Genomic DNA, 27840 nt, shown 5'->3' on the forward strand with positions numbered 1-27840 from the left:
CTTTTGCGGAGCTGTCAGGGCGGAGTTTCTTAAAGGGGAACATTATCATCAGACCTATGTAAGCGTCAATATATACCTTGATGTTGCAGAAAAAAAGACCATATATTTTTTTAACTGATTTCCGAACTCTAAATGGGTGAATTTTGGCGAATTAAACGCCTTTCTATTATTAGTTACATTAATCATTAGTAATGGAGCAGCCTGGTTATGAATGGCAGGGTCCCTGCTCTCACATGTTGATAAAAATATAACATTTACATAATAAAAATCAACTACAGGCTTCCCAAATGCTGTGTTGTGACGTCACATCGGGAAGCAATCCGCCATTTTCTCACTTTCGTCGGTGTGTTGTCGGAGGGTGTAACAACACGAACAGGGACGGATTCAAGTTGCACCAGTGGCCCAAAGATGCGAAAGTGGCAAGAAATTGGACGAAATTTGTTCAAAATACGAGGGTGTGGGGAAAGCCGACAAAATGGTCAGTCGTTTGTTCCGCACACTTTACCGACGAAAGCTATGCTACGACAGAGATGGCAAGAATGTGTGGATATCCTGCGACACTCAAAGCAGATGCTGACATCAACTCCAAAACTGGACAGATCAGCCTTCAGGAAAAGAGAGCGGATGAGGGTATGTCTACAGAATATATTAATTGATGAAAACTTTATTCATTACTCGCGGTTTCACGTACATTATTATACATAAACTGTGTTTACCAATAATTTAGCTTAAAAACATTTATTTTTTTTCAATCATTCGAGTACATTCGGGTAGTCTTGTGTAATGCAGTATTGTGTGTCTATTTAGGTATGGTTAACCTGAGTGCTGAAATCGTGGAAAAATATATGTTCTTAAATGGGCTGTCTGCACTCTCAAAGTGCATGTTGTTGCCAAATGTATTTCATATGCTGTAAACCTAGTTCATAGTTGTTAGTTTCCTTTAATGCCAAACAAACACATACCAATCGTTGGTTAGAAGGCGATCGCCGAATTCGTCCTCGCTTTCTCCCGTGTCGCTCGCTGTCGTGTCGTTTTCGTCGGTTTCGCTTGCATACGGTTCAAACCGATATGGCTCAATAGCTTCAGTTTCTTCTTCAATTTCGTTTTCGCTACCTGCCTCCACACTACAACCATCCGTTTCAATACATGCGTAATCTGTTGAATCGCTTAAGCCGCTGAAATCCGAGTCTGAATCCGAGCTAATGTCGCTATAGCTTGCTGTTTTATCCGCCATGTTTGTTTGTGTTGGCTTCACTATGTGACGTCACAGGAAAATGGACGGGTGTTTATAACGATGGTTAAAATCAGGCACTTTGAAGCTTTTTTTAGGGATATTGCATGATGGGTAAAAAAATTTTAAAAACTTCGAAAAATAAAATAAGCCACTGGGAACTGATTTTTAATGGTTTTAACCCTTCTGAAATTGTGATAATGTTCCCCTTTAAATGCCTCAAATGTCCGGCATTTTGAGTTAGGGTTGCGTGTATTTTCAATGTACGTTCAGGGTTAAGAAGGGGTTAAAAACAAAACAAATTGTGCGTGCAGCAGCATTGGTGAGGGAGGGGCAGAGACAGAGAGAGAGAGAGAGTTATGATAAACGCGCATGCGTCGCCAGGCTCTGCTTTTTATCCATAGATTTATCACATTTAAATTTTTATTATCTATAGCAGGGGTGTCAAAAGTGTGCCCCGGAGGCCATTTGCGGCCCACAGCTAATGTTTTAAAGGCCCACGGCACATTCTAAAAATACTATTAAAATAAACAAAAACATAACAAAAGTGAAATAAAAAAGTTTAAAGGTTAAATGTAATTTAGAAAAAGTTGCAATGTTGACTAATAAAACAAAGCTGGGTTTTTTTCTTTCAAACTGTCATTGCTCGAAACATAATATTGAATCAAAATCAATGTTATTATGAATTATTGACCTATCCAAGGTTCCCATTACTTCACATCAAATATTCCACTAAGAACAATATTTTTGGTGGAATATTTTGCAAATTTGGTAAATAAATAACTAGGGCTGCAACTAACAACTAATTTGATAATCGATTAATCTGTCGATTATTACTTCGATTAATCGATTAATAATCGGATAAAAGAGACAAACTACATTTCTATCGTTTCCAGTATTTTATTGGAAAAAAAACAGCATACTGGCACCATACTTATTTTGATTATTGTTTCTCAGCTGTTTGTAAATGTTGCAGTTTATAAATAAAGGTTTAGAATTTTTTTTTTAAAAGTAGCCTCTGTGTATGCGCATAGCATAGACCAGGGGTCGGCAACCTTTACCACTCAAAGAGCCATTTTGACCAGTTTCACAAATTAAAGAAAACAATGGGAGCCACTAAAATCTTTTGAAATTAAAAATGAAATAACACTGCATACAAAGTTTTTTTTTTGCTTTGTGCTATGTATAAACCAAGTGTCTCAGACACGTGGCCCACACCTTAATATGAAAATTGAATGTTAGTGCGGTCCGCGGGTTTTATATGAATGGCGCTTGACAGCGTCATACATGTCAACCCTCCCGGTTCTACCGACAGACCACAAATTTCAGGGCAACTATTCTCTCGAACGTGCCGTGAAGGTACGGCAGTTAGCACCCACTACAACTATCGTGCCGGTCCGGCCAAACGTTGTATGCAGCTTCTGCTTGCTTACGTAAGCGACAGCAAGGCATACTTGGTCAACAACCACACAGGTTACACTGACGGTGGCCGTATAAAAAACTTTAACACTCTTACTAATAATGCACCACACTGTGAACCCACACCAAACAAGAATGACAAACACACTTCGGGAGAGAACATCTGCACCGTAACACAACATAAACACAACAGAACAAATACCCAGAATCCCATGCAGCCCTAACTCTTGCGGGCTACATTATACACCCCCGCTACCAAACCACGCCCACCTCAACCGACGCTCAGAGGGGGGGTGGGGGTTGATGTGTGGGGGAACAGGGTTGGGGTGGGGGCGGGGTTTGGTGGTAGCAGGGGTGTATAATGTAGCCCGGAAGAGTCAGGGCTGCATGGGATTCTGGGTATTTGTTCTGTTGTGTTAAGGTGCAGATGTTCTCCCGAAATGTGTTTGTCATTCTTGTTTGGTTTTGGTTCAAAGTGTGGCGCATTATTAGTAAGAGTGTTAAAGTTCTTTTATATAGCCACCGTCAGTGTAACCTGTGTGGCTGTTGAACAAGTATGCCTTGCTGTCGCTTACGTAAGCAAGCAGAAGATGCATATGACAAAACACTGGACTGGCATGCTGTTCGTACAGGTTGTAGAGGGGGCTAAATGCTGTACAATCATGGCACGCACTTATTATTATTTTAAGGGTGAAAATCTGAGAAAATTAATCTCGGGAGTTTTCTGTGAGAGACACCGAAATCCAGAAATCTCCCGGGAAAGTCGGGAGGGTCGGTAAGTATGCAGCTGAGCCGCATCAGAGTGATCAAAGAGCCGCATGCGGCTCCGGAGCCGCGGGTTGCCGACCCCTGGCATAGATCCAACGAATCGATGACTAAATTAATCGCCAACTATTTTTATAATCGATTCAATCGATAACCCAAAAATGTATATTTTGTTGTTTTCTTACTGTACCGAAAATGAACCGAACCGTGACCTCTAAACCGAGGTACGTACCGAACCGAAATGTTTGTGTACCGTTACACCCTTACTGTACACACATGCTGCGCCATTCTATCTCTTTAAAGTCATGTGACGTCACAAATGTTTCAATTCGAATGAGAAGAATGCGAGAGGAGAAGTCTTAAGAAGTTTCTAGAAAGAAATGGCACGTTCAATATGTGTGCTGTTCAGTTGACGTCTCGTTCATGCTTTTGGTTAGACGAAATTACGGCTAAGTTAGCACATTTTTTTGGTGCCGAAACCCGGAAAGTAATGAAAAAGATATGCTCGGGAATTAGACATTTTGTTTTTGGTCTTTTCGAATCCCACTTTTCCGGGGGGGGGAAAAGTAGCCCTGTGATGGTTGTCAGGAGGATATCTCCTTTCGTACCCTGCCGGGTTTCGGCACCAAAAGATGTGGGAACTTAGCCGTAACTTTGTCTAAACAAAAAAATGAACCAGACGTCAAGTTTTGTTTTCGTTACTTGACTTTAGTAACGGATTAACACACAAAATCAAGGTGCCATTTATTTCAGAAACTTCCTAGACCAGGGGCGTCAAACGTACGGCCCGAGGGCCGGATCAGGCCCGCGGACAGGTTTTATCCGGCCTGCGGGATGAGTTTGCTAATTATATAAAAATTAACCTGAATTTTTTTGACTGAAAGAAACTGCTGTTCTAAATGTGTCCACTGGATGTCGCAATAGCAATTCTTTGTATCTTTGTAGATGATGCTACATATAAATAATAAATGATAAATGGGTTGTACTTGTATAGCGCTTTTCTACCTTCAAGGTACTCAAAGCGCTTTGACACTGTACAAAATAAACCACATGATGTTAATAAGTACATCAGTCGAGGAAAATGATCAAACTACATAAATAACGTACTGTAATTTGATTTTGATATCATTTTTTTATCTTGATAGATTGAAAATGAACACCAATGAGTTGACTGATGAACATTATCACATCATTTATTCAGAAAATATAAACAAAGATAGAATACTATTAGCTACAACTAAAGCTGTCCGATATTATCGGCCTATAAATGCTTTAAAATGTAATATCGGAAATTATCGGTATCGGTTTCAAAAAAGTAAAATGTATGACTTTTTAAAACGGCGCTGTGTACACGGACGTAGGGAGAAGTACGGAGCGCCAAATAAACCTTAAAGGCACTGCCTTTGCGTGCCGGACCAGTCACATAAAATCTACGGCTTTTCACACACACATACTTGGTCAACAGCCATACAGGTCACACTGAGGGTGGCCATATAAACAACTTTAACACTGTTACAAATATGCGCCACACTGTGAACCCACACCGAACAAGAATGACGAACACATTTCGGGAGAACATCCGCACCGTAACACAACATAAACACAATAGAACAAATACCCAGAATCCCTTGGAGCACTAACTCTTCCGGGACGCTACAATATACACCCCCTGCCTGCTTGGTCAACAGCCATACAGGTCACACTGAGGGTGGCCGTATAAACAACTTTAACACTGTTACAAATATGCGCCACACTGTGAACCCACACCAAACAAGGATGACAAACACATTTCGGGAGAACGTCCGCACCGTAACACAACATAAACACAACAGAACAAATATCCAGAATCCCTTGCAGCACTAACTCTTCCGGGACGCTACAATATACACCCCCTGCCTACTTGGTCAACAGCCATACAGGTCACACTGAGGGTGGCCGTATAAACAACTTTAACACTGTTACAAATATGCGCCACACTGTGAACCCACACCAAACAAGAATGACGAACACATTTCGGGAGAACATCCACACCGTAACACAACAGAACAAATACCCAGAATCCCTTGCAGCACTAACTCTTCCGGGACGCTACAATATACACCCCCTGCCTACCCCGCCCACCTCAAACTTCTCATGCTCTCTCAGGGAGAGCATGTCCTAAATTCCAAGCTGCTGTTTTGAGGCAAGTTAAAAAAAATAATGCACTTTGTGACTTCAATAATAAATATGGCAGTGCCATGTTGGCACTTTTTTTTTCTCCATAACTTGAGTTGATTTATTTTGGAAAACCTTGTTAAATTGTTTAATGCATCACAACAAAATTAGGCATAATAATGTGTTCATTCCACCACTGTATATATCGGTATCTGTTGATATCGGAATCGGTAATTAAGAGTTGGACAATATCGGATATCTGCAAAAAAGCCATCATCGGACGTCTCTAGACCATACCAGTTACCTGTAAGGTTGCACATCTAGTAAACCCAATCATAGATATGAACAAAATGACAGTTGTGTGCTGTTATGATATCAATCAAACATGTCTGTTACAAGATACAGTACGGATTCAACGGTACTCTGTGTAATCCTGCACAGGACAGTCCCACTTTTAATTTTTAAAAAATAGGATTAATCGTGATCAATTTTTTTTTGTGTGCCATATTGCCCAGCCCTACCTGTCTGTTAGAATAATTGTTTGTAAATGATCACAAAAACGTTGTGTTACATTGAGAAGCAAACGCTGTCTTTGGAACCTACCAAGAGTAAGGCTCGTAAAACTCCACTGTGTAAGGGGGGGGAAGCAAAATGAATAGAATAGAATAGAAAGTACTTTATTGATCCCTAGGGGGAAATCAGCACCACAGTTCGCTCACAATAGACAGTAATAATAATAATAATAATAATAATGTATGGTAATCAACAGAAAGATATTGTTCCAACCCAAGGACTTCAAAGCGGAGAGGAAGCAGGACCAGACTCCCCTCCTTCTTGAACCTCCTTTTTGAACTATTTTACTAACCTCTTTTTGTTCCGTAACTAAAGGCAACTCTGTTTACGACCCACTTCCCTTTGGAAGTGGAAGCTGTGGTCATAATAATAATAATAACTGGGATTTATATAGCGCTTTTCTAAGTACCCAAAGTCGCTTTACATGTAGAACCCATCAATCATTCACACCTGGTGGTGGTAAGCTACTTTCATAGCCACAGCTGCCCTGGGGTAGACTGACGGAAGCGTGGCTGCAATTTGCGCCAACGGCCCCTCCGACCACCACCTGTCATTCATCATTCAATTCACCGGTGTGAGTGGCACCGGGGGCAAAAGGGTGAAGTGTCCCGTCCAAGGACACAACGGCAGCGATTTTTGGATGGTAAGAGGCGGGGAGCGAACCTGCAACCCTCAGGTTTCTGGCACGGTTGCTCTACCCACTACGCCATGCCGCCCATGCGGTCGGAGAAAGTCAAATAAAGAAGGAGGAGTACAATCTTTCGCCAGAGCGTGCTGAGATACTGTACTAGGGTACAGTGTACAGGCGACTGTCCTCAATTGAGTCCAAATTTAATTCTGTCTCTGTTTAATTCCTTGCCTCTTGTCTTGTTTAATAGATGTCATCAGTGTTTGAACCTGACACTATCTTACACTAAACATGTTCTAATACAGTGGTTCTCAACCTTTTTTCAGTGATGTACCCCCCTGTAAACATTTTTTAATTCAAGTACCCCCTATTCAGAGCAAAGCATTTTTGGTTGAAAAAAAGAGATAAAGAAGTAAAATACAGCACTATGTCATCAGTTTCTGATTTAGTAAATTGTATAACAGTGCAAAATACTGCTCATTTTTTGTGGTCTTTCTTGAACTATTTGGAAAAAAAGATATAAAAATAACTAAAAACTTAGTGAAAACAAGTGATTAAATTATAAATAAAGATTTCTACACATAGAAGTAATCATCAACTTAAAGTGCCCTCTTTGGGGATTGTAATAGAGATCCATCTGGATTCATGAACTTAATTCTAAACATTTCTTCACAAAAAAATAAATCTTTAACATCAATATTTATGGAACATGTCCACAAAAAATCTTGCTGTCAACACTGAATATTGCATTGTTGCATTTCTTTTCACAGTTCCTTTTGACAGACATTTTTTTTAAATCTCACGTACCCCTTGGCATACCTTCAAGTACCCCCAGGGGTACGCGTACCCCCATTTGAGAACCACTGTTCTAATACACCTCTACCAGTCATGTGTGTAGGAAACTGAACTGGCTGGTCATATAAGATGACGATAATAGTACCGTATTTTTCGGAGTATAAGTCGCACCGGCCGAAAATGCATAATAAAGAAGGAAAAAAACATATATAAGTCGCACTGGAGTATAAGTCGCATTTTTTGGGGAAATGTATTTGATAAAAGCCAACAGCAAGAATAGACATTTTAAAGGCAATTTAAAATAAATAAAGAATAGTGAACAACAGGCTGAATAAGTGTACGTTATATGAGGCATAAATAACCAACTGGTATGTTAACGTAACATATTATGGTAAGAGTCATTCAAATAACTCATATAGAACATGCTATATGTTTACTAGGGATGTCCCGATCCGATATTTGGATCGGATCGGCCGCCGATATTTGCCAAAAAATGCGTATCGGCAAGGCATGGGAAAATGCCGATCCAGATCCAGTTTAAAAAAAAACTCCGGTCCGTGTTTTCCAACGCACCGATTTAAATAATACATTCCACTTTTCTGCTGCTCCGTAATTTCCGTTCCGCATTTTCCAGCACACCTTCAACACATCCACAATTCTCACGCAGTTGCTTTTAGCTGCTGGCATTACACGACAGGCTCTTCTGACTCTTTCCTGTGTCTCCCTCTCACAGACAGCAAGCGCACCTTCTTACACACGTCACATACTGTCACGTCACATACTGTCACGTCATACGTCACATACTGTCACGTCATACGTCACATACGTATACGTCCTCCCCGAGCAGAGAGGTAGCAGCATGGCTAACGTTAGCTGTGATGCTAGCGCAGCCGCGAAGGTGCGTGCCTGCTCAAACGTCCTCTGCGCACGGCAAATCTATGCCACGCACAAAATCAAATAAAAAAATAAGCGCATAACAATTTTCGACACACGGACACGACAGAGAAAACCATTTTCGTCATCATTGTTCAAATATTGTAACGTCTGTCGAGACGCTTATCTCCATTCGGTGCCACACGCCCACACCATCAAAATGCAGAGGCAAAAATTTCCACATCAACACCGAATGAAAAAATTAGTGATTTTTTTAGTTGTGATTTCCTTCTCTGCATGAAAGTTTAAAAGTAGCATATATTAATGCAGTATGAAGAAGAATGTTTTAATGTAGACATGCAAGCCTTGAAAGAACATTTTGAAAATCAAGACTACATTTCCTGCAAATGGGTGCATTTCTACCCTATATTTTAACTTTAGATTTATTCTCATATCAAACTCTTTTGGCTGTCTTTTTGACACTTACATCCGGCGCCCCCCTCCACACCCTGGATTATAAATAATGTAAATAATTCAATGTGATTATCTTGTGTGATGACTGTATTATGATGATAGTATATATCTGATAGTATATATCTGTATCATGAATCAATTTAAGTGGACCCCGACTTAAACAAGTTGAAAAACTTATTGGGGTGTTACCATTTAGTGGTCAATTGTACGGAATATGTACTTCACTGTGCAACCGACTAATAAAAGACTCAATCAATCAATCAAAACACATAGAATCATCATACTGCTGTGATTATATGCATCAAGTGTTCATTCAAGGCTAAGGCAAAATATCGAGATATATATCGTGTATCGCAATATGGCCTTAAAATATCGCAATATTAAAAAAAGGCCATATCGCCCAGCCCTAGTTCAATGATGCCATTTCTGTTTGTCATGTATAATTTTGTCTATTTTGTGTTTATCCTTGAATAAACAGGTCGGTTTCTTGTTACCAACCATTGTGTATTATTCAAACTCCCCTAATTCAGCTGGCTAGTTGTTATCAAGAGTACTAAAACCCTTTTCAACATGATTCTGACAACTAAGTAGGCTAACTTTAAACTTTAATACATGCTCGGATAGGCCAGTATCGGTCAGTATCGGTATCGGTCAGTATCGGTATCGGATCAGAAGTGCAAAAGCCTGGATCGGGACATCCCTAATGTTTACCAAACAATCTGTCACTCCTAATCGCTAAATCCCATGAAATCTTATACGTCTAGTCTCTTACGTGAATGAGATAAATAATATTATAATGTGTTAATCATTTCACACATAAGTCGCTCCTGAGTATAAGTCGCACCCCCGGCCAAACTATGGAAAAAAACTGCGACTTATAGTCCGAAAAATACGGTACAAGGGTACAGTGTACAGGCGACTCTCCTCAATTGAGTCCAAATTGAATTCTGTCTCTGTTTAATTCTTTGCCTCTTGTCTTGTCTAGATGTCATCAGTGTTTGAACCTGACACTATCTTACACTAAACATGTTCTAATACACCTCTACCAATCATGTGTGTAGGAAACTGAACTGGCTGATCATATAAGATGACGATAATAGTACCGTATTTTTTGGAGTATAAGTCGCTCCGGAGTATAAGTCGCACCGGCCGAAAATGCATAATAAAGAAGGAAAAAAACATATATAAGTCGCATTTTTTGGGGAAATGTATTTGATAAAAGCCAACAGCAAGAATAGACATTTGAAAGGCAATTTAAAATAAATAAAGAATAGTGAACAACAGGCTGAATAAGTGTACGTTATATGAGGCATAAATAACCAACTGGTATGTCAACGTAACATATTATGGTAAGAGTCATTCAAATAACTATAACATATAGAACATGCTATACGTTTACCAAACAATCTGTCACTCCTAATCGCTAAATCCCATGAAATCTTATACGTCTAGTCCAGGGGTCGGCAACCCGCGGCTCTAGAGCCGCATGCGGCTCTTTAGCGCCGCCCTAGTGGCTCTCCGGAGCTTTTTCAAAAATTTATGAAAAATGGAAAAAGATGAGGGGGAAAAAAATATGTTTTTTGTTTTAATATGGTTTGTGTAGGAGGACAAACATGACACAAACCTCCCTAATTGTTATAAAGCACACTGTTTATATTAAACATGCTTCACTGACTCAAGTATTTGGCGAGCGCCATTTTGTCCTACTAATTTTGGCGGTCCTTGAACTCACCGCAGTTTGTTTACATGTATAACTTTCTAGGACGTGTTTTATGTCACTTCTTTTTCTGTCTCATTTTGTCCACCAAACTTTTAATGTTGTGCATGAATGCACAAAGGTGAGTTTTGTTGATGTTATTGACTTGTGTGGAGTGCTAATCAGACATATTTGGTCACTGCAAGACTGCAAGCTAATCGATGCTAACATGCTATTTAGGCTAGTTATATGTACATATTGCATCATTATGCCTCATTTGTAGCTATATTTGAGCTCATTTAGTTTCCTTTAAGTCATCTCAATTCAATTTATATCTCATGACACACTATCTGTATTAGAGATGCGCGGTTTGCGGGCACAACCGCGGAGTCCGCGGATTATCCGCGGATCGGGCGGATGAAATTAAAGAAAATTAGATTTTATCCGCGGGTCGGGTCGGGTCGGGTGGTTGAAATAAAAAAAAATTAGATTTTAAATAGATTCAGGCGGGTGGCAGTTAAACCAATTGGGAAATATATATACATAGTTAAATGTTGTTACCCACATACGAAAAACGAGCAGGCACCTGCAGCATATGCCACAACAGAAGAAGAAAAAAAGAAAGAGATGGACACTTTTACGGAGCGGAGAAGGGACGCCTCGCCGGGGTCCGGGACCGAGGCCCCTTCCCCCGAGAGGGCCCCACCGGGAGCCGTAGCTGAGGCGATCCGCGAGAAGGGCCCGACGCACGTCCAGGGTCACCACCGCGCCCACCGCACCGACACCCCGCCTCGTCCGCCTTCGCCGCGGCCGGCGTCAAGCGCAGCAGATAAGTAGCTTACCTGCCCGCCACCCCCGTGGCCGGGGGCTCGTAACAGGGGTCACTCCGCGCGCTCCGCCCGCGCAGCTTACCTGCCCGCCACCCCTGTTGCCGGGGGCGGGTACCAGGGGTCACTCCGCGCGCAGTGCGCTCACGAAAGGGGTGGGGCTCACCCTGGTTGATATAGACAGCAGCTAGGACGGTGGCCATGGAAGTTGGAACCCGCTAAGGAGTGTGTAACAACCCACCTGCCGAATCAACTAGCCCTGAAAATGGATGGCGCTGGAGCGTCGGGCCCATACCCGGCCGTCGCCGGCAGCGAGACGCGCTTGGAGGTGCGCTCAGCGCGGCTCCCATATGATTGCGCACTGGTGTGCGTCTGGGTCGTGACAGCGTGGCACGCGAATGTCTGTGCTGCATTGGATCAGTCTCCTTTCTTTAACAGGCAAAAGCTTTATAACCTCACTAATGCCTTGCATCGTCTATATTAGATATATAACAACGGGCGGGTGCGGGCGGATGCGGTTCTGATCAAATGTTAGATCGGGTGGATTGCGGATGGTTGACGACTTTCTGATGCGGTTGCGGATGAAATAATTGCCTATCCGCGCATCTCTAATCTGTATGTAATATGGCTTTTAATTTGTTGCGGCTCCAGACAGATTTGTTTTTGTATTTTTGGTCCAATATGGCTCTTTCAACATTTTGGGTTGCCGACCCCTGGTCTAGTCTCTTACGTGAATGAGATAAATAATATTATTTGATATTTTACAGTAATGTGTTAATCATTTCACTCATAAGTCGCTCCTGAGTATAAGTCTCACCCCCGGCCAAACTATGAAAAAAAACTGCGACTTATAGTCCAAAAAATACGGTACAAGGGTACAGTGTACAGGCGACTCTCCTCAATTGAGTCCAAATTGAATTCTGTCTCCGTTTAATTCTTTGCCTCTTGTCTTGTTTAATAGATGTCATCAGTGTTTGAACCTGACACTATCTTACACTAAACATGTTCTAATACACCTCTACCAGTCATGTGTGTAGGAAACTGAACTAAGATGACGATAATAATAGTAATCATAATAATGATGTATTTTTCCTCCTCTTTTAGACCTGAAGAGGGAGGCCAGCATCTGTCACATGCTGAAACACCCTCACATCGTGGAGCTGCTGGAGACCTACAGCTCGGACGGGATGCTCTACATGGTGTTCGAATTGTGAGTCAGGAACCGCGGCCATCACTCACTCACGCAGCAGGGCGTGATGATGATGGTGACGATGATGATGATGATGGGGAAGGAAGAAGAGAAGAAGCGGAAGGGAGGAGGGGAGGTTGCGGCAATAGAACGGCAGAGAAAGCGAGCCCTGCGGTGTTTTTTCAAATTATTTATTTAATATCGTGGCTGCTGATAGGAGGGTTCTTGTTAGCGGTGGGAGGGAACAAGAAGTATGGAAAGGAGATGAGATTACGATTTCACACTCAACCTCCACATCTTCATCTTGAATTGTGTTATCACCAAACTGGACATTTTTTTTGTGTGCGTGTGTGTGCATATCACGTGGCAGCCTTTGGGATCTGATGGGATTATTATGGTTCATACTTCTCCCCTACCTAGCGCCCGAGCAGATCTTCATCCCTCAGAGAGCCGCAGATAACTGAGCCGTCTGGCCAGATAAATGTAGTAGTCTACTGTTAATGGAGCCACGCGTACAGTAAGTACCGTGCAAAGGTACTCAGACACCCTATCATTCAGTAGCGGTGTTAAAATAGGGTTGAAACTGTTGCCCCAGGCGGGGATTTACAGGAATGCACTTTTAAAGCATTTAAGGGGAGGAATCACAAGATGATATTACATATACAAGAAATAAAAGAAAGCATCTTGCTTCTCCAACCCATGAAAATACAAACCCCGTTTCCATATGAGTTGGGAAATTGTGTTAGATGTAAATATAAACGGAATATTTGCAAATCCTTTTCAACCCATATTCAATTGAATGCACTACAAAGACAACATATTTGATGTTCAAACTCATAAACTTTATTTTTTTTTTGCAATAATAATTAACTTATAATGTCATGGCTGCAACACGTGCCAAAGTAGTTGGGAAAGGGCATGTTCACCACTGTGTTACATGGCCTTTCCTTTTAACAACACTCAGTAAACGTTTGGGAACTGAGGAGACACATTTTTTAAGCTTCTCAGGTGGAATTCTTTCCCATTCTTGCTTGATGTACAGCTTAAGTTGTTCAACAGTCCGGGGGTCTCCGTTGTGCTATTTTAGGCTTCATAATGTCTCCCATTTTCAATGGGAGACAGGTCTGGACTACAGGCAGGCCAGTCTAGTACCCGCACTCTTTTACTATGAAGCCACGTTGATGTAACACGTGGCTTGGCATTGTCTTGCTGAAATAAGCAGGGGCGTCCATGGTAACGTTGCTTGGATGGCAACATATGTTGCTCCAAAACCTGTATGTACTAGAGATGCGCGGATAGGCAATTATTTTCATCCGCAACCGCATCAGAAAGTCAAAAATAAAACAAAAGGTGAGTGCCCCTAAGAAAAGGCATTGAAGCTTAGGGAAGGCTATGCAGAACGAAACTCAAACTGAACTGGCTACAAAGTAAACAAAAACAGAATGCTGGACGACAGCAAAGACTTACTGCGGAGCAAAGACGGCGTCCACAATGTACATCCGAACATGACACGACAATCAACAATGTCCCCACAAAGAAGAATAAAAACAACTGAAATATTCTTGATTGCTAAAACAAAGCAGATGTGCGAAACATTGCTCAAAGGACGACATGAAACTGCTACAGGAAAATACCAAAAAAGAGAGAAAAAGCCACCAAAATAGGAGCGCAAGACAAGAACTAAAACACTACACACAGGAAAACAGCAAAAAAATTCAAATAAGTCAGGGTGTGATGTGACAGTACACTAGAGATGCGCGGATAGGCAATTATTTCATCCGCAACCGAATCAGAAAGTCGTCAACCATCCGCCATCCACCCGATCTAACATTTAATCAGAACCGCACCCGCCCGCACCCGCCCGTTGTTATATATCTAATATAGACGATGCAAGGCATTAGTGAGGTTATAAAGCTTTTGCCTGTTAAAGAAAGGAGACTGATCCAATGCAGCACAGACATTCGCGTGCCACGGTGTCACGGCCCAGACGCACACCAGTGCGCAATCATATGGGAGCCGCGCTGAGTGCACCTCCAAGCGCGTCTCGCTGCCGGCGACGGCCGGGTATGGGCCCGACGCTCCAGCGCCATCCATTTTCAGGGCTAGTTGATTCGGCAGGTGGGTTGTTACACACTCCTTAGCGGGTTCCGACTTCCATGGCCACCGTCCTGCTGTCTATATCAACCAGGGTGAGCCCCACCCCTTTCGTGAGCGCACTGCGCGCGGAGTGACCCCTGTTACGCGCCCCCGGCAACAGGGGTGGCGGGCAGGTAAGCTGCGCGGGCGGAGCGCGCGGAGTGACCCCTGTTACGAGCCCCCGGCCACGGGGGTGGCGGGCAGGTAAGCTGCTTACCTGCTGCGCGTGACGCCGGCCGCGACGAAGGCGGACGAGGCGGGGTGTCGGTGCGGTGGGCGCGGTGGTGACCCTGGACGTGCGTCGGGCCCTTCTCGCGGATCGCCTCAGCTACGGCTCCCGGTGGGGCCCTCTCGGGGGAAGGGGCCTCGGTCCCGGACCCCGGGCAAGGCGTCCCTTCTCCGCTCCGTAAAAGTGTCCATCTCTTTTTTTTTTTTTTTCTTCTGTTGTGGCATATGCTGCAGGTGCCTGCTCGTTTTTCGTATGTGGGTAACAACATTTAACTATGTATATATATTTCCGAATTGGTTTAACTGCCACCCGCCTGAATCTATTTAAAATCTAATTTTTTTTTATTTCAACCACCCGACCCGACCCGCGGATAAAATCTAATTTTTTTTAATTTCATCCGCCCGATCCGCGGATAATCCGCGGACTCCGCGGTTGTGCCCGCAAACCGCGCATCTCTAGTATGTACCTTTCAGCATTAATGGCACCTTCACAGATGTGTAAGTTACCCATGTCTTGGACACTAATACACCCCCATACCATCACACATGCTGGCTTTTCAACTTTGCGCCTATAACAATCCGGATGGTTCTTTTCCTCTTTGGTCCGGAGGACACGACGTCCACAGTTTCCAAAAACAATTTGAAATGTCGACTCGTCAGACCAAAGAACACTTTTCCACTTTGTATCAGTCCATCTTAGATGAGCTCAGACCCAGCGAAGCCGACGGCGTTTCTGGGTGTTGTTGATAAACGGTTTTCGCCTTGCATAGGAGAGTTTTAACTTGCACTTACAGATGTAGCGACCAACTGTAGTTACTGACAGTGGGTTTCTGAAGTGTTCCTGAGCCCATGTGGTGATATCCTTTACACACTGATGTCGCTTGTTGATGCAGTACAGCCTGAGGGATCGAAGGTCACGGGCTTAGCTGCTTACGTGCAGTGATGTCTCCAGATTCTCTGAACCCTTTGATGATATTACGGACCGGAGATGGTGAAATCCCTAAATTCCTTGCAATAGCTGGTTGAGAAAGGTTTTTCTTAAACTGTTCAACAATTTGCTCAGGCATTTGTTGACAAAGTGGTGACCCTTGCCCCATCCTTGTTTGTGAATGACTGAGCATTTCATGGAATCTACTTTTACACCCAATCATGGCACCCACCTGTTCCCAATTTGCCTGTTCACCTGTGGGATGTTCCAAATAAGTGTTTGATGAGCATTCCTCAACTTTATCAGTATTTATTGCCACCTTTCCCAACTTCTTTGTCACGTGTTGCTGCCATCAAATTCTAAAGTTAATGATTATTTGCAAAAAAAAAAAAAATGTTTATCAGTTTGAACATCAAATATGTTGTCTTTGTAGCATATTCAACTGAATATGGGTTGAAAATGATTTGCAAATCATTGTATTTCGTTTATATTTACATCTAACACAATTTCCCAACTCATATGGAAACGGGGTTTGTATAATAAATATGAGAAAATGTTCATTAGGGCATCAAATGTAGTTGAAATGATGGAACACATATACAATATGTTATGATGCAGATGGGGACCTCTAGTGGTAGTCTCTTGGTAATAGCAGCTGCAGGCCTTGTGAACAAGCATTATGGACAGTATGGAAAAGCATCTCATCTGTCTGTCTGTCTGTCTGTCTGTCTGTCTGTCTGTCTCAGTATGGACGGAGCGGACCTGTGCTTTGAGATCGTGAAGAGGGCGGACGCCGGCTTTGTGTACAGCGAAGCAGTAGCCAGGTGAGCTCGCCGTGGCGTCTAATTATCTATTTATGTAGACCCATATTTCTCCAACTTGAACCCCCTTGGAAAAAAACTTGTCTCTTCAAGTACCACCATAATGACCAACATTAAAATACAGCAGCATAGTAGGCCTAAGTATGAATTAAAAAGTATATTTAATATTTTCACACCCAGTTTGAACAGTAACACTGTGTTTGAAAATTGGGGTGGGGAAAAAACACTACTTTAATCAAGTTATAGTTTGGCGTACCACTAGATCAGAGGTGTCAAAGTCGCCTAAGTATGAATTAAAAAATATATTTAATATTTTCACACCCAGTTTGAACAGTAACACTGTGTTTGAAAATTGGGGGGGCGACACTACTTTAATCAAGTTATAGTTTGGCGTACCACTAGATCAGAGGTGTCAAAGTCGTTTTCGCTGAGGGCCACATCACAGTTATGTTTGGCCCCGGAGGGCCGCGTCTAACAGTGAATACTATTTTTACACAATTTTTTAATGAATTTTATAAGATTTTTTTTTTAACTAAAATGGCAAAAAAGATATGGTAAGTTGCAATAATTTCACCTCAGTGTATATTACTGTAAATGGAAAAACAGTACTGCTGTTTTTATGGTTTGAAAAAAAAAAAAAGGCAGCTTAGTTGCCAGAATTGTACTGTAAAATGTACATTTGGTTTTTTTACTGTAAATAAAAAACAAATGTAAATTTTACAGTAACATTTTGGCAACTACGCTGCCACAAACAAACAAACTGCCAGCTTAGTTACCAGAATTGTACTGTAAAATTTACATTAGTTTTTTTTTTACTGTAAATAAAAAACAAATGTACATTTTACAGTAACATTTTGGCAACTAAGCTGCCAAAAACAAACAAACGAACTGGCAGCTTAGTTGCCAGAATTTTACTGTAAAATTTACATTTGATTTTTTTACTGTAAATAAAAAACAAATGCAAATTTTACAGTAAAATGTACATTAGTTTTTTTTTACTCTAAATAAAAAACAAATGTAAATTTTACAGTAAAATTTTGGCAACTAAGCTGCCAAAAACAAATACACAAACTGGCAGCTTAGTTGCTCGAATTTTACTGTAAAATTTACATTTGTTTTTTTACTGTAAATAAAAAAGAAATGCAAATTGTACAGTAAAATGTACATTAGTTTTTTTTACTGTAAATAAAAAAACAAATGCAAATTTAACAGTAAAATTTACATTAGTTTGTTTTACTGTAAATAAAAAAAAAATGTAAATTTTACAGTAACATTTTGGCAACTAAGCTGCCAAAAACAAACAAACTGGCAGCTAAGTTGCCAGAATTGTACTGTAAAATTTACATTAGTTTTTTTACTGTAAATAAAAAACAAATGTACTTTTTACAGTAACATTTTGGCAACTAAGCTGCCAAAAACAAACAAACAAACTGGCAGCTTAGTTGCCCGAATTTTACTGTAAAATTGACATTTGTTTTTATTACTATAAATAAAAAACAAATGTCAATTTTGCCGTACAATTCTGGCAACTAAGCTGCCAAAAACAAACAAACAAACTGGCAGCTTAGTTGCCCGAATTTTACTGTAAAATTGACATTTGTTTTTTTTACTGTAAATAAAAAACAAATGTACATTTTACAGTAAAATTTTGGCAACTAAGCTGCCAAAAACAAACAAACAAACAAACAAACTGCCAGCTTAGTTGCCAGAATTGTACTGTAAAATTTACATTTGTTTTTTTTACTGTAAATAAAAAAGAAATGCAAATTGTACAGTAAAATGTACATTAGTTTTTTTTACTGTAAATAAAAAACAAATGCAAATTTAACAGTAAAATTTACATTAGTTTGTTTTACTGTAAATAAAAAACAAATGTAAATTTTACAGTAACATTTTGTGCAACTAAGCTGCCAAAAACAAACAAACAAACTGGCAGCTAAGTTGCCAGAATTGTACTGTAAAATTTACATTAGTTTTTTTACTGTAAATAAAAAACAAATGTACTTTTTACAGTAACATTTTGGCAACTAAGCTGCCAAAAACAAACAAACAAACTGGCAGCTTAGTTGCCCGAATTTTACTGTAAAATTGACATTTGTTTTTTTTACTATAAATAAAAAACAAATGTCAATTTTACAGTAACATTCTGGCAACTAAGCTGCCAAACAAACACACAAACTGGCAGCTTAGTTGCCTGAATTTTACTGTAAAATTTACATTAGTTTTTTTTTACTCTAAATAAAAAAACAAATGTACATTTTACAGTAAAATTTTGGCAACTAAGCTGCCAAAAACAAACAAACAAACAAACTGCCAGCTTAGTTGCCAGAATTGTACTGTAAAATTTACATTAGTTTTTTTTTACTGTAAATAAAAAACAAATGTACATTTAACAGTAAAATTTCGGCAACTAAGCTGCCAAAAACAAACAAACAAACTGGCAGCTTAGTTGCCAGAATTTTACTGTAAAATGTACATTTGTTTTTTTTACTGTAAATAAAAAACTAATGTACATTTTACAGTAAAATTTTGGCAACTAAGCTGCCAAAAACAAATACACAAACTGGCAGCTTAGTTGCCCGAATTTTACTGTAAAATTTACATTTGTTTTTTTTTTACTGTAAATAAAAAACTAATGTACATTTTACAGTAAAATTGACATTAGTTTTTTTACTATGAATAAAAAAGAAATGTAAATTTTACAGTAAAATTTTGGCAACTAAGCTGCCAAAAACAAGCAAACAAACTGCCAGCTTAGTTGCCAGAATTGTACTGTAAAATTTACATTAGGTTTTTTTAACTGTAAATAAAAAACAAATGTACATTTTACTGTAAAATTTTGGCAACTAAGCTGCCAAAAACAAACAAACAAACTGGCAGCTTAGTTGCCAGAATTTTACTGTAAAATTCTGGCAGCTTAGTTGCCAGAATTTTACTGTAAAATTTACATTCGTTTTTTTTTTACTGTAAATAAAAAACAAATGTACATTTTACAATAAAATTTTGGCAACTAAGCTGCCTAAAACAAACAAACAAACTGGCAGCTTAGTTGCCAGAATTTTACTGTAAAATTTACATTCGTTTTTTTTTACTGTAAATAAAAAAACAAATGTACATTTTTCAGTAAAATTTTGGCAACTAAGCTGCCAAAAACAAACACACAAACTGGCAGCTTAGTTGCTCAAATGTTACTGTAAAATTTACCTTTTTTTTTTTTTTACTGTAAATAAAAAACAAATGCAAATTTAACAGTAAAATCTACATTAGTTTTTTTTACTGTAAATAAAAAACAAATGTAAATTTTACAGTAACATTTTGGCAACTAAGCTGCCAGAAACAAACAAACAAACTGGCAGCTAAGTTGCCAGAATTGTACTGTAAAATGTACATTAGTTTTTTTTACTATAAATAAAAAACAAATGTCAATTTTATAGTAACATTCTGGCAACTAAGCTGCCAAACACAAACACACAAACTGGCAGCTTAGTTGCCTGAATTTTACTGTAAAATTTACATTAGTTTTTTTTACTGTAAATAAAAAAACAAATGTACATTTTACAGTAAAATGTTGGCAACTAAGCTGCCAAAAACAAACAAACAAACAAACTGCCAGCTTAGTTGCCAGAATTGTACTGTAAAATTTACATTATTTTTTTTTTACTGTAAATAAAAAACAAATGTACATTTAACAGTAAAATTTTGGCAACTAAGCTGCCAAAAACAAACAAACAAAAACTGGCAGCTTAGTTGCCAGAATTTTACTGTAAAATGTACATTCTTTTTTTTTACTGTAAATAAAAAAACAAATGTACATTTTACAGTAAAATTTTGGCAACTAAGCTGCCAAAAACAAACACACAAACCGGCAGCTTAGTTGCTTGAATTTTACTGTAAAATTTACATTTGTTTTTTTTACTGTAAATAAAAAACAAATGTAAATTTAACAGTAAAATTTACATTAGTTTTTTTTTACTGTAAATAAAAAACAAATGTAAATTTTACAGTAACATTTTGGCAACTAAGCTTCCAAAAACAAACAAACAAACTGGCAGCTAAGTTGCCAGAATTGTACTGTAAAATGTACATTAGTTTTTTTTTACTGTAAATAAAAAACAATGTACATTTTACAGTAAAATTTTGGCAACTAAACTGCCAAACACAAACACACAAACTGGCAGCTTAGTTGCTCGAATTTTACTGTAAAATTTACATTTGTTTTTTTTACTGTAAATAAAAAAGAAATGCAAATTTTACAGTAAAATTTACATTACTTTTTTTACTGTAAATAAAAAACAAATGTAAAATTTTGGCAACCAAGCTGCCAAAAACAAACAAACAAACTGGCAGCTAAGTTGCCAGAATTGTACTGTAAAATTTCCATTAGTTTTTTTTTACTGTAAATAAAAAACAAATGTACATTTAACAGTAAAATTTTGGCAACTAAGCTGCCAAAAACAAACAAACAAACTGGCAGCTTAGTTGCCAGAATTTTACTGTAAAATGTACATTCTTTTTTTTTACTGTAAATAAAAAAACAATGTACATTTTACAGTAAAATTTTGGCAACTAAACTGCCAAAAACAAACACAAACTGGCAGCTTAGTTGCTCGAATTTTGCTGTAAAATTTACATTTGTTTTTTTTTACTGTAAATAAAAAACAAATGCAAATTTTACAGTAAAATTTACATTACTTTTTTTACTGTAAATAAAAAACAAATGTAAAATTTTGGCAACTAAGCTGCCAAAAACAAACAAACAGACTGGCAGCTTAGTTGCCCAAATTTTACTGTAAAATTGACATTTGTTTTTTGTACTGTAAATAAAAAACATGTCAATTTTACAGTAAAATTTTGGCAACTAAGCTGCCAAAAACAAACACACAAACTGGCAGCTTAGTTGCCCGAATTTTACTGTAAAATTTACATTTGTTTTTTGTACTGTAAATAAAAAACATGTAAATTTGACAGTAAAATTTTGGCAACTAAGCTGCCAGTTTGTTTGTTTGTTTTTAACCGCAAATCAACAACTTTAGATTTTTCGGTGTATTACTGTAAATGCCAAAACGGCACCACCGTTTATTACAGTAAAAAAAAAAGTACATTTGTTCATTTAGAGAAAAATGCTGTAAAAGCCACAGTAAATTTCACTATTTTACCATGAAATCTGTTGCTACTTTTACATTGCACAATTTGATGGATAACTTGCTTTGAAATCATTATTATTAGTATTTATTTCTATTTTTTTTTAAATGGTTTGAATGTTTAACAATATATTTTTGCATAAATAGACTTTATTTAAGTTAACATAATTTGCGATTAAATGGAGTACTTTTTTATAATTTTTTTCTCCTGCAATAGAAATAAATAATACATTTAATAAGAAAAGTTACAGTACTTTATTGATACATATTATTTCCAGGCTTTTGAGGGTCAAATAAAATGACGTGGTAGGCCTTGAGTTTTAAAAATAAAGAAGAAGATTATGCTGTACATGCTGTGACTTTTAAATATTGTCTTTACAGGTAATAAATGTTCTATTATGGCCACATTTGGACCCCAGTGGCTATGTTCTATTTTCATATATGTTCTATATGCTGGTTTCTTTTTCTTTAGTCACTACATGAGACAGATCCTGGAGGCGCTACGCTACTGCCACGACAACAACGTCATTCACCGAGATGTCAAGGTATTTTTCAATATATTGTGTTAACTTTTTTTTTGTCATTTAATGTGAAAATATGTTCGTCGCCACTATCACTCCATGTCAGGTGGGGCCTAAATGCTGCAATTGCTACTACTGTCCTGTTGGTGGCGCTACGGAGGTTAATTGGTGTCTTTATTAGGAAAGCTTTTTTTGGACACTGAATTTAATGTGACGGAATTTTTTTGGTGTTTGAATTCTGTGAACTGAATTTTTTACATCAAATTATGCTGGCAATTTAATTGAATACAAACGTCGGTTTATTAAAATACTAAAACAATGTTTAAAAATTCAGTGTAGAACAATTCAATGTAAAAAATAATAATAATAATAAAAATCAGTGCAGAAATATTTGTTGCGTCAACTCAAGAATAAATAAATAAATTAAGACTGAATTAATCGATCCAGCCAATGACGTGTCAAGTTTGAAGTCACATGACAAGTTCTCACAATGAATGCAATTAATTTTTTTATGCACTCAACATATGTTTATTCAATAAAACTGTTTAATTGGGGGGGAAAATCAGTTCACAAATATCAAACCAAAAAAATTACAAAAAATGTTGTTTAAAAAATTTAAAAAAAAAATAAAAGCTTTTGTAATAAAGACAAAAAGTGACTTTAAAACCAATGTTCATGTGCATGCATCATGCATTAAAACAATAGTGTCGTTTAATATTTATTTTGTTCATTTGCGTATCTCAATATATAACTTATTTGACTGTTATATACTATTGATCCTTATAATGATTCGATTTGTATCCAACATTTTTTTTTGTATATATAATAAAAAAATTTATTTATTACATATTGGGATTATTTGTTGATTTAATGGCATTTTTATTGCTTTAATGACCGACTGACTTCTTAATTTTATGGCCATTTATTCCATAACATGAATGACATTACTCGGTCAAAGAGGTAATGGGCGGGATCAGTGATCTGATTGGCCCAACTGCAATGTAAGCCATGCATTGCTGAATTCTGTGTTGTTTTTACAGAAAAGGTTATTGAGTTAATAATAATAACAATAGATTTTATTTGTAAAAAGCACTTTACATTGAGCAAACAACATCAAAGTGCTACAGTGTATTGAAATAATAATAAAAATAATAAAAAGATAACAAAAAAATAAATAAGAAATAAAAACTAGAACAGCCTAATAGCTAGAACTAGTATGCATAAATCTATAACAAGGCTTTTTTTAAAAGAAGGGTTTTTAAGCCTTTTTTTTAAAACATCCACAGTCTGTGGTGCCTTCAAGTGGTCAGGGAGAGCATTATACAGACTGGGAGCGGCGGAGCAGAAAGCCCAGTATCCCATAGTTCGTAGCTTTGTCCTCGGAGGTTGGAGGAGACAATAAGAGAAAAATAAAAATGCTATATTGAGATAATTGTGAAATATACTACAGTAAAAAAATAGTGATTTCTATCCAAGACGGTGTTAACATTAGACACTGTGGAAATAAATGCATTGAAATGGCACTAATGTGCACTTTTGTTGTTGTTATGTTTGTTTGCCTTCAGAGGGCACTGCTGTTCCAGTTGAGTGCGTCGTCGTTTCCATTATAAATACAAACGCAGCACTGTAAGGATGTAAATATATGAACATTAAAAAGCCTCATGCTTTCATGTCAATAAAAAGTTCATCTGGTTCGCTGGTGATTGTCGAAGCTCCTTTGATGTGGCGTGCATCATCTTTTTATTATGTCTGATTGCCTCGCCTCATGCACGGTGACTAATGGTGGAATGGCTGCTTTCAGCCTTTGTTTGTCTTTCCGTCGCTGTTTCAGAGAATGATGTGGTTAATGTCCTTTTAAACCGGTTCTGATGATGCATTCAAGGCGGCTGCGAAATAGGAAAAGTCCAAGTTGGAACAAAGAACGAAGCGTGTCGTCGAGCTTTAGAGGTACAATGTGATGTCAGCGAGCTAATTTTCTACGATTTTGGATAGAATAATTTATACGGGCTATAGAGTGCACTCATATTTAAAGTGCACACACCAAATTTTGGAAGAAATAAATATGTTTACATTAGTAGTGTAACTGTACGCAAACATTTCGGTTAGGTACGTACCTCGGTTTAGAGGTCACGGTTCGGTTCATTTTCGGTACAGTAAGAAAACAACAAAATATACATTTTTTGGGTTATTTATTTACCAAATTTGTAAACAATACCATTGGGAACACTATAATAATTCTGCCCACGTTAATCAACATTAAACTGCCTCAAGTTGTTGCTCAGATTAAATAAAATGACAAAACTTTTCTTCTGCATATAAAAAGTGCAACATTAAACAGTTTCAAGTCAACTCATCATGCTTAATTTATTACAGCATTTGGGAAGCCTGTAGTTGATTTTTATTATGTAAATGTTATATTTTTATCAACATGTGATAGCAGGGACCCTGCCATTCAAAACTAGGCTGCTCCCAACTCCAAATACATGCACCTGGCAACACTAAAATTGGCCCTAATTTGTTTCCGGGCAACCACAGCTGCCAGTATTTTACCGTAAATTATATTGTTAAGTTAACAATATATCAAGTTTTTTCATAGTAAGCAAAAACAGTGGTCAACTGTGAAAAATGACGGATTCCACATCAACATACCGTAATGCACTTATTTCTTCTGTTGTTTCCAGCTAGCTTAGCAGCTAGCCCTATTAGCTTGCCTGCTCCTGCTTGCTCTTCCTCTGTGTAACATGTTTAAAGGGGAACATTATCACAATTTCAGAAGGGTTAAAACCATTAAAAATCAGTTCCCAGTGGCTTATTTTATTTTTCGAAGTTTTTTTCAAAATTTTACCCATCCCTAAAAAAAGCTTCAAAGTGCCTAATTTTACCCATCGTTATATACACCCGTCCATTTTCCTGTGACGTCACATAGTGATGCCAACACAAACAAACATGGCGCATAGAACAGCAAGCTATAGCGACATTAGCTCGGATTCAGACTCGGATTTCAGCGGCTTAAGCGATTCAACAGATTACGCATGTATTGAAACGGATGGTTGTAGTGTGGAGGCAGGTAGCGAAAACCAAATTGAAGAAGAAACTGAAGCTATTGAGCCATATCGGTTTGAACCGTATGCAAGCGAAACCGAGGAAAACGACACGGGAGAAAGCAAGGACGAATTCGGCGATCGCCTTCTAACCAACGATTGGTATGTGTTTGTTTGGCATTAAAGGAAACTTAACAACTATGAACTAGGTTTACAGCATATGAAATACATTTGGCAACAACATGCACTTTGAGAGTGCAGACAGCCCATTTAAGAACATATATTTTTCCACGATTTCAGCACTCAGGTTAACCATACCTAAATAGACACAAAATACTGCATTACACAAGACTACCCGAATGTACTCGAATGATTGAAAAAAATAAATGTTTTTAAGCTAAATTATTGGTAAACACAGTTTATGTATAATAATTTACGTAAAACCGCGAGTAATGAATAAAGTTTTCATCAATTAATATATTCTGTAGACATACCCTCATCTGCTCTCTTTTCCTGAAAGCTGATCTGTCCAGTTTTGGAGTGGCTGTCAGCATCTGCTTTGAGTGTCGCAGGATATCCACACATTCTTGCCATCTCTGTCGTAGCATAGCTTTCGTCGGTAAAGTGTGCGGAACAAACGACCGACCATTTCGTCGGCTTTCCCCACAAATTGAACACATTTCGTCCAATTTCTTGCCACTTTCGCATCTTTGGGCCACTGGTGGAACTTGAATCCGTCCCTGTTCGTGTTGTTACACCCTCCGACAACACACCGACGAAAGTGAGAAAATGGCGGATTGCTTCCCGATGTGACGTCACAAAAATTCACCCATTTAGAGTTCGGAAATCGGTTAAAAAAAAAAAGGTATTTTTTCTGCAACATCAAGGTATATATTGACGCTTACATAGGTCTGGTGATAATGTTCCCCTTTAACCTCATCACCCAGTCTTCCAGTGATAATAAAACTTAAAAACTGCAGTTAATTTGCCAAAGTGGAGGATTCTTTACTTTGAACACGGTGTATGGCGATAAGACAGTTAGCTCCGTGGCAACTAACTATTCCGGTCTCCAGACGGAGTATCGAAAATAGGAATGGACATTTAAAAAATGGGGATGACACTTGTAGAATCGGAACATAAGACCCAGTTCCCAATCGATGCCCAACTCTACTAATGACAACTGCCGCCTTACACATTAGAACTCATCAGAACGACTCAAAACAATCCACAAGTCAAATATATAGCATTTATTTATTTATTTTATTTTATTTTATTTTATTTTATTTTTTATTTTTATTTTTTTTTTGTCTTGTCCAGCTTCTCAGGCAAATCATATAGTTGATGTAGATTCAGATTTACTTTACAAAAGAGAAGTGTAGGATACTTCTCTTGTTGCCTTATTTGTATTTGACTTTATTAAATGTATTTATATTATCATTTAGTGCAGCCGGGCCGGAGCAGGAGGGGATAGAAAGAGAAAAAAAGAAGTCAGAGGGGGAAATTGTGGGGACAAGAGGGGGATTAGACAGAGAGACAAAAACAACAACAGCAAACAACAACAACAACAACAATAGAGCAACATCAGCAAATATGACATGTACAAATATGATGGTAAAAGTAATAGCAAATAAGCAGTTAGCGAAAATAAAAAACAATAGAGAAATGACAATGAGCATTATTACACTACAAATGGATCAATACAAATACCAATAGAAATAGCGCTATTGATAATGAACAATACCAATACTTTACCTTTATTATCAACAATACAGTTGTTCAAATGCAACAATACATATACGTAATGATAACTTGACATACGAAAGAATGCAGAAAAATGGAGGGGGAGAAAGAGAAGCAACCTATATTAACCTTGTAGATTGTTATAGTAACAATAGGTTAAGCTTTGTCCGTGTGCCATGTGTTATACCCAGATTACCCTAGGGCAACAACGGTAATATATGTTTGATGAAACGTGATTATGTGCATGAGTGTATGTATGTATATGTACGTGTATATGTATAGTATGTGTATGTTTGTACAGTGAATGTATATGTACAGAATGTGTATATGTGTTTGTACAGTGAATGTATATGTACAGAATGTGTATGTTTGTATATTGAATGTGCGTGTGGGTGTACGAACTTTAAGTATGTAAATATATAGCATTTATGTAGCTGTGTACACGTGATGGGACAAGGAAACGAACCGTAGCACAAATTGTCTTGTGTTAGTACGTCCTAAAAAAAATTTCAATGCATTTTTCCTTTCAAATTTACATTTTTCTCACACTGTTGGACCTCCGTTTGAATCGGTGCGATACGGATTTGTTGTCATTGATTTGCATACTTGCCAACCCTCGCGAATTTTCCAGGAGACTCCCGAATTTCAGTGCCTCTCCCG

The 27840-nt window shown here is 38.2% G+C and overlaps 1 protein-coding gene across 10 annotated transcripts in view; it reads left to right on the forward strand.

The window, feature by feature from the left end:
• caska (calcium/calmodulin-dependent serine protein kinase a) overlaps nt 1–27840 on the forward strand; it is a 343590-nt gene that overhangs the window by 194008 nt on the left and 121742 nt on the right. For all 10 annotated transcript variants that reach the window (XM_061970776.2, XM_061970777.2, XM_061970783.2 and 7 more), the window contains exons 3-5: nt 12540–12645; nt 16663–16740; nt 22351–22423. In XM_061970776.2, coding sequence (XP_061826760.1) covers nt 12540–12645; nt 16663–16740; nt 22351–22423 — 257 coding nt within the window. The remainder of the gene's footprint in view (nt 1–12539; nt 12646–16662; nt 16741–22350; nt 22424–27840) is intronic.

Source organism: Nerophis lumbriciformis, linkage group LG13 (assembly GCF_033978685.3).
Source record: "Nerophis lumbriciformis linkage group LG13, RoL_Nlum_v2.1, whole genome shotgun sequence".
Classification (NCBI taxonomy): Eukaryota; Metazoa; Chordata; class Actinopteri; order Syngnathiformes; family Syngnathidae; genus Nerophis; species Nerophis lumbriciformis.